This window comes from Typopeltis vanoorti, chromosome 15 (genome assembly GCF_054136105.1).
Source record: "Typopeltis vanoorti isolate ZY-2024b chromosome 15, IOZ_Tvanoo_1.0, whole genome shotgun sequence".
Classification (NCBI taxonomy): domain Eukaryota; kingdom Metazoa; phylum Arthropoda; class Arachnida; order Uropygi; family Thelyphonidae; genus Typopeltis; species Typopeltis vanoorti.
In genome coordinates this window covers 23,186,837-23,199,500 of record NC_143563.1, presented here as the reverse complement: position 1 = coordinate 23,199,500, position 12,664 = coordinate 23,186,837, and the positions used below count along the sequence as shown (strand labels likewise).

General features: G+C 35.2%; 1 protein-coding gene across 2 annotated transcripts in view; it reads right to left on the bottom strand.

Moving 5' to 3' along the window:
- The window catches only part of Ns4 (Nucleostemin 4), a 186,507-nt gene that overhangs the window by 162,510 nt on the left and 11,333 nt on the right, over positions 1–12,664 (bottom strand). For both annotated transcript variants that reach the window (XM_090404747.1, XM_090404748.1), the window contains exon 3: positions 7,196–7,286. In XM_090404747.1, coding sequence (XP_090260873.1) covers positions 7,196–7,286 — 91 coding nt within the window. The remainder of the gene's footprint in view (positions 1–7,195; positions 7,287–12,664) is intronic.

Sequence of the window (12,664 nt, the reverse complement as noted above, 5' to 3'; positions counted from 1 at the left end):
CTTCAAATCAAGAGATGGTTGCAGCTGTAGAGCTGTAGAGTGGTATCTTACTGAGAACCACTAGAGGGACAGGATAATGGATTTATTCCAGTGGCACTGGAGCACCACTGGAATAAATGTATTAGTCTTAAGGGAAATTATGTTGAAAAATAAAAATAATTTTGAAATTATAAATTCGTTTTTTCATTGTTAGGTCAAGAACTTTTCCCGACCACCCTCGTAATGGTAAAATACACCTAGGGGAATGCAATTTGGACTATATATATATATATATATCAATACTTCAGGCAGAAAAAACTATCAAAAACCTGAAACGATAGCTGGAGTATGTAGATTTTGATGAGAAATGCTCATATATACAGACATAATAAAAGTTTTACAGAGACTGCACTGCATAATTTAGACGGCATGGTCAGAAGGTCATATTATGAATGATTGGGTAGCGCTCTCATAGGCCATTTGTTAAAAGGGAAAAGTCAAATGGAGAATTACAGAGGAATTTCCCTACTGAGTGTTGCATAAGATTTATGCAAACATATCTGAGAAGAAGCAAAAACAATTGTAGAAGAGAAACTTGGGTTCAAACAAATTGAGTTCAGGCAAAATAGTGGTTGTCACAATCAGATCTTCACTTTGCCCAACAGTTGAGAAATCATGAGAATATAACAAAGATCTCTATTTAAGTTTTTTAGATATTGTTTTTATTATTATTATCATGGGTATCTCTATGGAGTCCGGAGAAGCATCATAGGAGACCACACTAACTTTTATACACACAAAACTAATCCTATTTCTCCTTAAACTCATTCACTGTCAGAGCATTCATAACAAATTATGGCAAATCCATTCCACTCACTCACTCACCACTCTCCATGCAAAAAATCTAGTCTGCAAACCCTTACTAACCTCACTTTCACACAACTTCCACAGGTGAGAACCAGTTCTCTCTTTTCTGCCTATCAACTAAACTTTGCAACCCACACATCTTCAACTTATCCCCATACACAGCATTCCACAGACCTGTCACCAGCCTGGACACTCATCTCTGAATCCTCTCCACCACCTCTTCATCCCCAAGAAACCCAGATGACCAAATCAGTGCACAGAGTTAAGATGCAGCAAAATCATAGTCCTATAAAGAGGATAATAATCTCCCTATCTTTACTTTAGATATGGAAGCATATGTCAAAGTCATTATTATCATGCACGTCAAGGATTTAGGCCTATTATGGTTCCAGTCTCGTTAATGGATAGTGTGGGCTGTTTTTTTTTTCCCCTAATCAAATAAAATCTTTTTGTTTTATTGTCCAAATCTTGCTTCTATAGAACATTAAAAATTACTCAATTAAAAATTTGTAATACAAATATGTATTACAAATTTTTAGTTGAGTCTGCTTTTGAACCAGGTCAGGTGTTTAAATACAGAATTTATTACACCTGTTATTTTTAGGTATTCTGTATTTTCATATTTACATCCTTTGCATCCTCAAATGAAATTGTGCATCCTACTTAAATAAAAGAGTTAACTTCTAAAATTTTATTATTTATTACTATTTTACTTTTAATAGAGCCTGTGTAGCTCAGTGGATGTGGCATTTGCACACCACGGCACTTGACCATACAAATGAAGACTTGGTGTTTCGAATCTAGTCGGCGACTGGAGGAAATTTTTCTAAGCCTTTTTTTGACCAGTTCTCGAATTAGTCGATCTCTGACATGGGCAAGTGTTTTTTCTCCCAGAAACTCAGATTTTTCGTCCCGTAAACTCAAGAAAATCGACTGTAGAACCCACACTATTTCAGACATTAAATATATTGTGTTAGGGTAAGGGACCACAAGATGGCAGCACTTGTTGAGCCGTCTCTCTTCACTGCGTACCGCTTAATTAGTGATTAGCCTTGGGCTAGCAATTTCTGATTGGGTACCAGTGAAGATTGAACTGCCCACTCAGTCTCCAAAAGTTAGATAGGACTAAACGGCCTTGCCTACTCCCTATATGGGAATAAAAAGGCATCAGCTGATTTTTTTTTTTTTTTTAATCTGAACTGAGATGCCTCAAATTTTATATGGATTGGGTCTTATTTTATATATCATGTTCTTAGAAATAAATAAATGTGTTCTATAGTTATTAATGTCTTTTCAGACCTCTCTCTTACCTGTGGCTCTTATTCTTTTTTTATTCTATTTCATCTTCAAATCTTTTACTGCTTAACCATTTGGGGTATGTTTCTTTCTTTTTTTTTTTTTTTTGATTATTTTGTTCATCAATCCATATTTTAATTTTTTTTTTCTTTTTAATAAATTTTTGGTCTTTCCTAGGCTTCATTTTTTTACTGTATTTAGAGTTGTTTTTATATTATACCATTCTCTCTCTACTTTTCTTTTTTATTTTTCTAGTTTGTCTAAGCAATGGTTAATTCTTTGCTCATATAACCACTGTATATTTGTATCACTTAATAATCTGGTTTCATAATGGGATTTTTAATTTTTTGTAATATTTTTATTTATTTATTTTGCTTCTTCATTAATTGTAGCCATTTCATTTTGTGTGTGTGTGTGTGTGTGTGTCAGTGTAAGATACAATAATTTGGTGTCCATCAAATTATTGTAACTTACATTGATCATCAAGTCTTACCTTAAAATAATTCAACCTTTAGCTTTCTCACCTTATTTTTTAATGGAATGCATTTTAACCTATTCTGGTAATGCAATCGATATTTCCAAACTCATGACTCAGAAAGTAAATCTGTAAAATAGTTGACTACTTTCTCAAAAAGTTTAAACATTAAATAACTTTATGAAATTAGTATTTGTGAACTAAGACCAATCGCAAAAATAAGGAGGATGGAAAGCATTTACAGACTCCCAATGTTCTGGTTGGAATTTGAGAAATAAAAAAAGAAGAAATGAAATGACCATTACTGAAAAACAACAAGAAAGAAAATATGTGCGATTTTGAAAAAAAAAAAGAAAAAAAAAGGAAGATTTGAATTTCAAATATTAGACTAAGCAACAATGGGGTGCTTAAAGGACAAAGCTGTATAACTGAGAGATCTCTACATCACCTTTAAAGGAATGTGGAGAACTTACCAGGGCTTCTGACCTAATGTCCAATCCTCACCTTCTCGTGATGCACCCTGTTGGTATCTACCTGGATACTGAACAAACGAGGATGGGCTGGCAATTTGGGATTTAGCCAACTAAATTATATTCCTATTGGCTAAACCAAAATAAAATGATGCACAAAATGATGGTACAACATGACGAAATTTCATGACGGCTGGGGCGTCGCCCAGTTAAACAAGGCCCCCGTTGTTTTTATCAGGGAACCAGGGCAAACAGCGAAAAGTCAGCTACTGGAACAAATCTGAAAACACACCCCAACTCAACATCACCAGAGTTAAAGATCGGTACTATCAACATAAGAAGCCAGAATTGCAAAGAAATGGTGCTAGCGGAGGAATTAAATAAGTACCAGATCGACATAATAGGGGTGACTGAAACAAAAAAGACAAAAACTGGTGAGATCTTTCTGATCAATAAATACAAAATGTTATATTCAGGCAATGACAATCAAGGAAAAGAAGATTTATTTACAATAAGACTAATTTTTGCCTATGGTCCCACAAAAGGTTCTACTAAAATAGAAGTTGAGGAATTTTTTGAGGCTCTAGAGAAAACTACTGACACAATGAAAAAGGAAAAGTTGATCCTTGTTGGGGATCTAAATAGCAGAGTAGGAAGTGATTGTCAGACATACTAAAATGTTTTGGGAAAATTTGGAGAAAAGAGCAAACCTAATAATAATGTCAAATACCTGTTGGATTGCTGCTCAGGACATGGATTGGTTATTACTAACACCATGTTCCAACATAAAAATGTGCACAAATTCACATGGAGAGAAGTGGGAAGGAATAAGAAAAGTCTCATCGACTATGTTATTGTTGATAGTGATGTTTTCTCCCTGGTGCAGGACACCAGAGTGTACAGAGGATTTGAAATTAGAAGTGATCACTATTTAGTCTTGAGCAGGATAAAAATTCATTTCATATTGAAAAGAATGACATGTAAGATAGTTTTATAGCGAATCAAAGTTGAGCAGCTCTCAGATGTGAACTGTAGACTAAAATATACAAAGATTATTGAAGGAAATCTGAAAGAGTTTGAGAATAGGAACCAAACCTTGGAGATTCAGTGACAAGCCTTGAAGAAAACCCTAATTGATTCAGCCAGAGAGGCATGTGCTGAAGTTGTCTGCAAGGATAGAAAAATTAGAACTCCACGGTGGACACAGAAAGTTAAAGAGGCAGTGAAGGAAAAGAAGAAAGTTCCTGGCAAATAAGTCAGCTTATGCTCTTAGAGAATACAGAGACAAATGTAAGAAATCTAAACACTGTGTAAAACTAGCTAAAAGTCATGGGAGGTCTTTGGCAAGAACATAGAAAATATATATCAAGAAGATGGCAAAACATTCTGAAGGTTGTTGAAGAAGCTTAGGAATGGAGAAAAGAGTGCTGTAAAAGGAGTTAGAGATGATAAAGGTGACATGAAAACGGGACAAAAAGATATCCTTGAAGTATGGAGTAATTACTTTGAGAAATTGCTAAATGAAACAAGCAGTGATAGCACAGTGGTAAAAAACACTGACCAGGCATGCAGTCAGGAATACATATCCATACTTGAAGTAATAAAAGCCATCAAATTCATTCTTGAAATGTGGAAAGGCAGCAGGAGTAGATGATATTCGACCAGAAATGCTGAAATATGGTGGTATAAAAGTCTTACAGTGGCTGCACTGTATAGTTCAGAAGGCCTGGAAAGAGGGATGAATTCCAGATGATTGGAGTAGAGCTCTCATACTACCCATATATAAAAAGGGAAATAAAACTGAATGTGAGAATTATAGAGGTATATCCCTACTGAGTGTTCCTGGTAAAATATATGCAAGTATACTTGAGAAACGGTTGAGAAGAATTGTGGAAGAAAAGCTTGGTGAAGAACAAGTTGGATTCAGGTCAAACAGAGGCTATCAGGATCAGATCTTCACTTTACGACAAATAGTGGAGAAATCATGGGAATATAACAAAGATCTGTATTTAAGTTTGGTCGATCTGGGAAAGGCATATGACAAGGTGCCAGGAGAGAAGCTATTCAATACGCTACAGTTATATGGTGTCAATGAGGCATTATATCATCATCATCATCATCATCAAATTCCTGCCATGTACCCTCAAGGGGTGTACAGGATATGACAGTACTACATGAAAAAATTACATCATTACTAACTTCCTATCTACAATTTTCCTCCAAATCAGTCTGTTACTTGTCAAGACTCCAACATTATCAGATCTTATATTTCTATCGTCTAAGGCACTTTGTACCGTATCAATCCACCTATATCTTGGTCTTCCTCTGGGTCGTTTTCCTGCCAACCTGGCAGAGAACACTTGTTTTGCTAATCTTTCCTCTCCCATTCTATTTAAGTGACCATACCATCTGAGATTAGCTCTGTTAATGCATTCCTGGATGCTGACAATGTCAAGTTCTTTCCTATATATATCAAGCAATTTATATCAAGGCATTATATCAAGCAATACTTAGTCTTTATTTGAGTTGTAAGTCAGCAGTCAGAATTGAAGGAAGTACAGGAAGATGGTTTAATGTTAAATCTGGTGTGAGACAAGGATGTACATTATCCCCTCTGTTATTCATTATCTATATGGATCACATTATGAAGGAAAGTGGTATTAAACATGATATCAAAATTGGAGATGTTAATGTCAGCTCTTTGCTTTATGCGAACGATGTTATACTTCTTGTTGTTTATTATTTTAACGGTATAATAGAACACAGAAACTAAACTAATTAATTTATTATAATAAATTAATTATTTACTTAGTTTCTGTGTTCTATTATACCGTTAAAATAATAAACAACATGTTCGACGAACACATAAGTCTGTCCACACGTTTGATGTTATACTTCTAAATAAATCCGCTACAAGTTTGCAAGATTCTCTGACTAAATTGAATAACTGTTGTAATAGATATGGTATGAAGGTCAGCAATAAAAAGACAAAGACAATGAAAATAGGCAGAATCACTGAAAATGTCAACAGTGTTGTGAATGGAGAACCTGTGGAACAAGTAAAACATTTCAGCTACTTAGGCATGATTTTTAGTGAAGATGGTAAATTAAATATAAAAATAGACAACAGAATCAGCAAAGCTGGTATGGTAGGAAGTTAACTGAATAAATTCATATGGAATAAGAAAGAAATTAGTCGGAACACTAAATGAGCTGTATACAAGACAGTGTTCAAACCAGTTTTAACTTATGGATCTGAGAGCTGGGTCAGAAGTAAAACACTTGACCAAAGATTAGAGACTGCAGATATGAGAGTCCTGAGAAAGATTAGAGGCGTGAACAGATGCCATCAATGACAATATCATATTAAAAATGGGGATATTAGGAAAGAACTTGACATTGTCAGCATCCAGGAATGCATCAGCAGAGCTAATCTCAGGTGGTATAGTCACTTAAACAGAATGGGCGGAGAAAGATTAGCAAAACAATTCTCTGCCAAGTTGGCAGGAAAACGACCCAGAGGAAGACCAAGATATAGGTGGATTGATACGGTACAAAGTGCCTTAAATGATAGAAAAATAAGGTCTGGTAATGTTGGAGTCTTGACAAGTAACAGACTGATTTGGAGGAAAATTGTAGATAGGAAGTTAGTAATGATGTAAATTTTTCATGTAGTACTATCATGTCCTGTACACCCCTTGAGGGTACATGGCAGGAATTTGATGATGATGACTAAGCAACAATTTACATCAGTTATTCTATCCATTATAATAAAAAAATAAAAAAAAAAAAAGATTAGCAACCATCCAGCTTCATTTAGTATGTGTACAAGGTTTTCAAATATGCATTTCAGGAAGGAAGAGAGGGGAGGGGGCACTCTCCTGTATTCCTGTTATGTTGTGTAAGTGCATGTGTGTTTGAAAGAGAATCTCAATTACCAATTTTGAATAAGTAATTGAAATTAAAAAAATTATCTTAATGGTATTTTTGAACAAAAAACATGCAGCACATAAAATAAAAAATATTATGTGAATAAACAAAAAAGTATTAAAAAATAAACTTTAATAATAAATAATTACAAGATAAATTCATTGCTAAATCTTCTTACCTGTTACTCTCTTTATGTTGACTTTGGGTATTTAGTTTAGTTGCTACCTCCATATCATTATGCAAAACAGTAACAATTTCTGAATGGGAGGCTAGGAAAAGAGATTAAAGCTAATCTAAATTTTAAAACTTTGTGACTTGCAGAGAAGCAATTTTTATATACTATAATACAAGCATTTACTAATTTTATATATGAATTCTATCCATTTAAGTACTGTGGATGAATAAGAGAGGTAATCTTGAGCCCTGTCTAGAGACTAAAATGTCATGATGCATCTTTGAGAAATTTGTGGCCTAAAATAAGCACAATGATGATCCCATTCCAGATAATGAAAATTGTTTTCCATCTAAAAACATTCATAAATAACCAGACTGGCATTGTCATTCTATCCTAAGTCATTTTTGGAGCCTCTTTGGCCCTATTCACACTTTCCACTCTTTTAAACATACTCTTCACCAAGAAAAGAAAAGAAACAGAAGATGGTTCAGCAAGCTGCAGGTGGCCTGTGACCAGATAAGCAGCTGTTGTATATATCTTTATAGGTTTCGAGGAAACAGAAGGAATGATGGATGCCAGTTCAGTGAAGCACAGTTATGAAATTACCTGTAGAAGAGGCATAAAAGACAAACAGACTGTGAGGCTATATGACAATCATCAATCAAATAACCCTATTTGGACAGCATCAAAAATCTTTAGGGTTTTTTTGGTGCATCCCCCCCCCCCTAAATGTGAGAACAGTATTCTATGGTTGGATTTGTGCAGAATTAGGTGAAAAGTAATGTTATGAGCAAAAAAGGTAAAGTTTTCATTTTATTTTATTTATTTTTTTTTTTTTTTTTTTTGGATGCTGAGAATGTTATGATATGACATGTTTTATGAGAGGAAAGGCTAAATGTCAGCTCTGAGAAAAGAGAGAGAGCGATCCAATCTTGTCCAAGGACCTAACTATTATTGAAGAGAAGCAAAAATAAACTAAGATTTAAATATATATATATATATATATATATATATATATATATAAAAAGGAAATTAAATGACTTTATACCAAAAATGACACATTTATTTTTAAGATACAACTAGTTTCGTTGAAATACAACTTCTTCAGGTATCATTGGTAAAGAGTAAAATAAAAATAACAGACACATGAAAAAAATACATTAACAGAACTAGTATAAAACAAGTACATTTAAAAGGAATGCGTGCTAGAGTTCCAACTGAAGTTGATTACGTGCGTGAGGTATTAGTGCACCAGTATTAGACAGTGGCAATGTGCGCATCAGAAATATTATAGCTAAGGCTGTTATTAATATGAGATGAATCAAGTGATATTTCTTTAGATTCAATTATTCTTCTCTCCAGTTCATCATAGCACACATGGATATTACAGGTTTTTTGCCAATCAACGATGTGTTGGCGGCCATCATCTGCATTGACGGAGAAGAGAACATGACTAGAGAGAGCGCTGGCTCTGGTTCTGTTGTAAGAAATGTCTCTTTGATTTCCTCCATGCGTAAAAGAATGGATTTAGAAGTTTGGCCATAATATGGCTTGCCGCAATCACACAAAATTTTATAGACTCCTGGATACTGAGTAGGAAGATGTTTCATTTTAGGTCTACTTAGTATGGAGCGAAGTTTAGGTTTTATTTCGTTACCATACATCAGCTCTCTCACCCCGAAACTGGCAAAAATGCTTCAGAAATTCAACATTAGAACTTGCTTCACTACGTTCCCTAAACTTCACTCCATACTAAGTAGATCTAAAATGAAACATCTTCCTACTCAGTATCCAGGAGTCTATAAAATTTTGTGTGATTGTGGCAAGCCATATTATGGCCAAACTTCTAAATCCATCCTTTTACGCATGGAGGAACATCAAAGAGACATTTTTTACAACAGAACCAGAGCCAGCGCTCTCTCTAGCCACGTTCTCTTCTCCGTCAACGCAGATGATGGCCACCAACACATCGTTGATTGGCAAAAAACCTGTAATATCCATGTGTGCTATGATGAACTGTAAAGGAGAATAATTGAATCTAAAGAAATATCACATATCACTTGATTTATCTCATATTAATAACAGCCTTAGCTATAATATTTCTGATGCGCACATTGCCACTGTCCAATACTGGTGCACTAATACCAGCTCACGCACGTAATCAACTTCAGTTGGAACTCTAGCACGCATTCCTTTTAAATGTACTTGTTTTATACTAGTTCTGTTAATGTATTTTTTCATGTGTCTGTTATTTTTATTTTACTCTTTACCAATGATACCTGAAGAAGTTGTATTTCTACGAAACTAGTTGTATCTTAAAAATAAATTTGTCATTCTCGGTATAAAGTCATTTAATTTCCTTTTTTATATACAGTTCTACCGAGTAAAAAATGAACATTAATATATATATATATATATATTGAATGGAAAAGAAGAATTGAGTTTGGGTAGCAATGAAGCTATCCTCACCTCACTGAAGAATGAGGTGAGGACAATCTTGTCAAAAGGAGGGGTATGGAGATCACTATTTACATTATGAATGGGATGTTAACAGCACTGACAGTCTTGTCAAATGAGTACAAGGAATAGTATATTATCATCATTTATATGGAAGACTATTACACTTCAATCAGAGTTCAATAGTTGGGATAATGCCTTCAAGCATAGGGTTCCTCCCCTGGATAGACAAAAGACAAGTTGCTAATATACTTCCTCATGATGTGCAGTGAACAATCAAAGAGGAAACTGGACCACCATTGTGTCTGTCCACTGCTCTCTCTCTCTCTCTCTCTATGCTGCATAGGTTGTACAGCAGCAAACCATACACATCATAAGAAAACCTAAAATGCATCCATAAACATCTCTCATTTCTTGTGCACAGTTATCTAAAAACTATGCAGGCACTGAAAAAAAATCAGAGAAAACACTATTAGCCATTTAATAACAAAAAGTGAAAAGCAAACCACAGGCTATAGTTGCTGGCTTGGTTGGCCAGGTTAGTATATCTTCTCTCAACTGGGTTTGATCCTACTATAGGCATGAATATTTTGTGAATGTCTTTAGGTGGAAGATGAATTTTTATCACCTAGTGTAAGACACCCACCTGCTTATAGGACTGCTGATTTCAAAAAGTTTCCTGTTTGTTCTCTAGAGTAGAGCTTGCAGATGGTGCGACTCTTAGCCCATCAACAGTATTAATATACTATAGGCTAACAATTTTTTGTGGATAGGATTCACACTTAAAAATAAAACATATAAAAAACTTTGATGAGCAAGTTCTCTGTGTTAGACCAAATCAAATGCCTTCAAAATGTCAAGCTCAACTGCACAAGTTTCTCCAAACATTTCCATGGCAAGTATCCAGAGGTAGTTCATGAAGCAAGTAGATCCACTATAAATTGAGTGTGGTGAAATTAAATTTTTTTTTTTTATGTGGGTCCCATCCATAAAAGTTTTTTTTTTTTTGTAATCTTATAGTACATTCATATCATAGATGGGCTTAGGATTTTTTTCCTATATTTACTAATTTTATATATTTGTTGTATTTTTTTATTTATGCTGGTTTCCATAAATTAAGGAACAAAAAGAAAAATCATCAATTTTTATACAATTAGGTGAAAAGCAGTACAACATGAGATGTGAAAGAAACACTCACAAAAATTTAAAATAAATAGTTTAATTCAGAAACCAATGGGTATGCAAAGACTGGTAAAAAACAAGAGGTCAAAATGATATTGTCAAAGAGGAAACTGCCTCAATAAGGAATGCCATCACCCCTCACAGCAATACAGCACTCACAACAATGGTTCATATTGTTTATAACAATGTCCAGGAGCTCAGTTGGTAATAACCATTGCTCCTACACAACTCTCCTCAGTCCCTCAAGATTTTGGGGAGGGTGGGGGTTGGAAGTAGCAATATGTCTTAAAAACAAGAGCATCGCAGACATTCTCAAGAGAGTTAAAGTCAGGAGACCTAACTGACCAGTCCATATGTATAATAGTCTCTTCCTGAAGATATTTAACTTGCATTGCACCTGCATATGAACAACAAAGGGATCCAGGACCTTGTCTCTATAATTTGCAGCATTCATGGTTTGTTTCACTTGGAAGCACACACAACTCAGTGCATTCACCAAAGATGGCTCCCTAACCCATCACACTACCTCCACCATAAGTGTCCCTTTCATGGATATTAGAGAGATGATAATGTGTCCCTGGTTCTCTCCAGATTACAGCATGCCTGGCATTGCTTTGTAGAGCAAATCGATCATCTGCAAACAATACAGATCCCCCGCCCCACACACATACACGCACAGGTTTTGGGTCTAGATGATGTGGAGCCTTGGCCATTTCAAATGTTCTCTCCTGTGATGTGGGATAGGCACACAAACTACCAGATGCCTGGTACAGAGACCACCTTCGTGAAGCCTTCTGCACACACTGGAAGCAGATACCAATGTTCCTGTAGCCAATGCAAGGTCAGATCATAGTTGATTCAGGATAGCACTCCTGTTTGAGTGAGCAGATAATTGGTGACTTGGTCACCCACTTCAGTTGTAGCCTGTGGCCTTCCTTCACTGTATCTTTGGGATGCTGTTTGTTCCTGTTGGAACTCGTTCCACAGTCCATGAACCACAAAATGACACATGCAACATCATCTGGCTACCTTCATCTGGCTCTGGTCTTGCATTGGTTTGCCATCTCAATTCATTAGTTAGATGATATCTTGCAGTCTATCCATGAATTTTGTTATCACAAAATGTCTCACTTCAGACATGAAATGGAAATCCACTCCAAAACACCTGTGTTATGCCATGGCTCATTTGCATATACTGTGGACAGCACCACTGATTTGTATATGATAACCAGACTCAGTATCACTCTTTACATAATGTATCTGTTTCATATGTCCCCCAAACAACCCAAGTTATCATGATTTTTCTCTTTGTTCCTTAACTTATTTAAACCAGCATATTTTTTTACAGAGTCTGGAAACCCTGTACTTGAGACAACATATGGAATTTTTTCAAACCACTTCAAACCTCCAATGAGTGGGACAGTAATCTCACACTGAGCAATGAAATTTATCTACCACCTAAAGACAATCACAACCATGTGTGTCCACAGCAGGAATTGATCCTGCAACCTGTTGGGTGGAGAGTGGATATGATAACCACTTGGTCAACCAGGTCAGCTACTGTTTGGCCTGGTTGACCTAATCATCAATCATCAAATCTACCGTTTGTTGACTGATGATTAGTTAATAACTTTCTCCATTATTTTAGAGACAAATGAAGTGAGGATAACGAGTCAATAGTTTGATGAGAGATTTTTATCTTTCTTTCTTTTTTTTTTGTTTGAACTGGCATGAATATAAGCTATATTCATGCCAGTTATAGTCTTTATATTCTATATCTATGCTATAGCAGATATAGAATATAAAGTTGATACAGAACAGGTATTAAAGGAG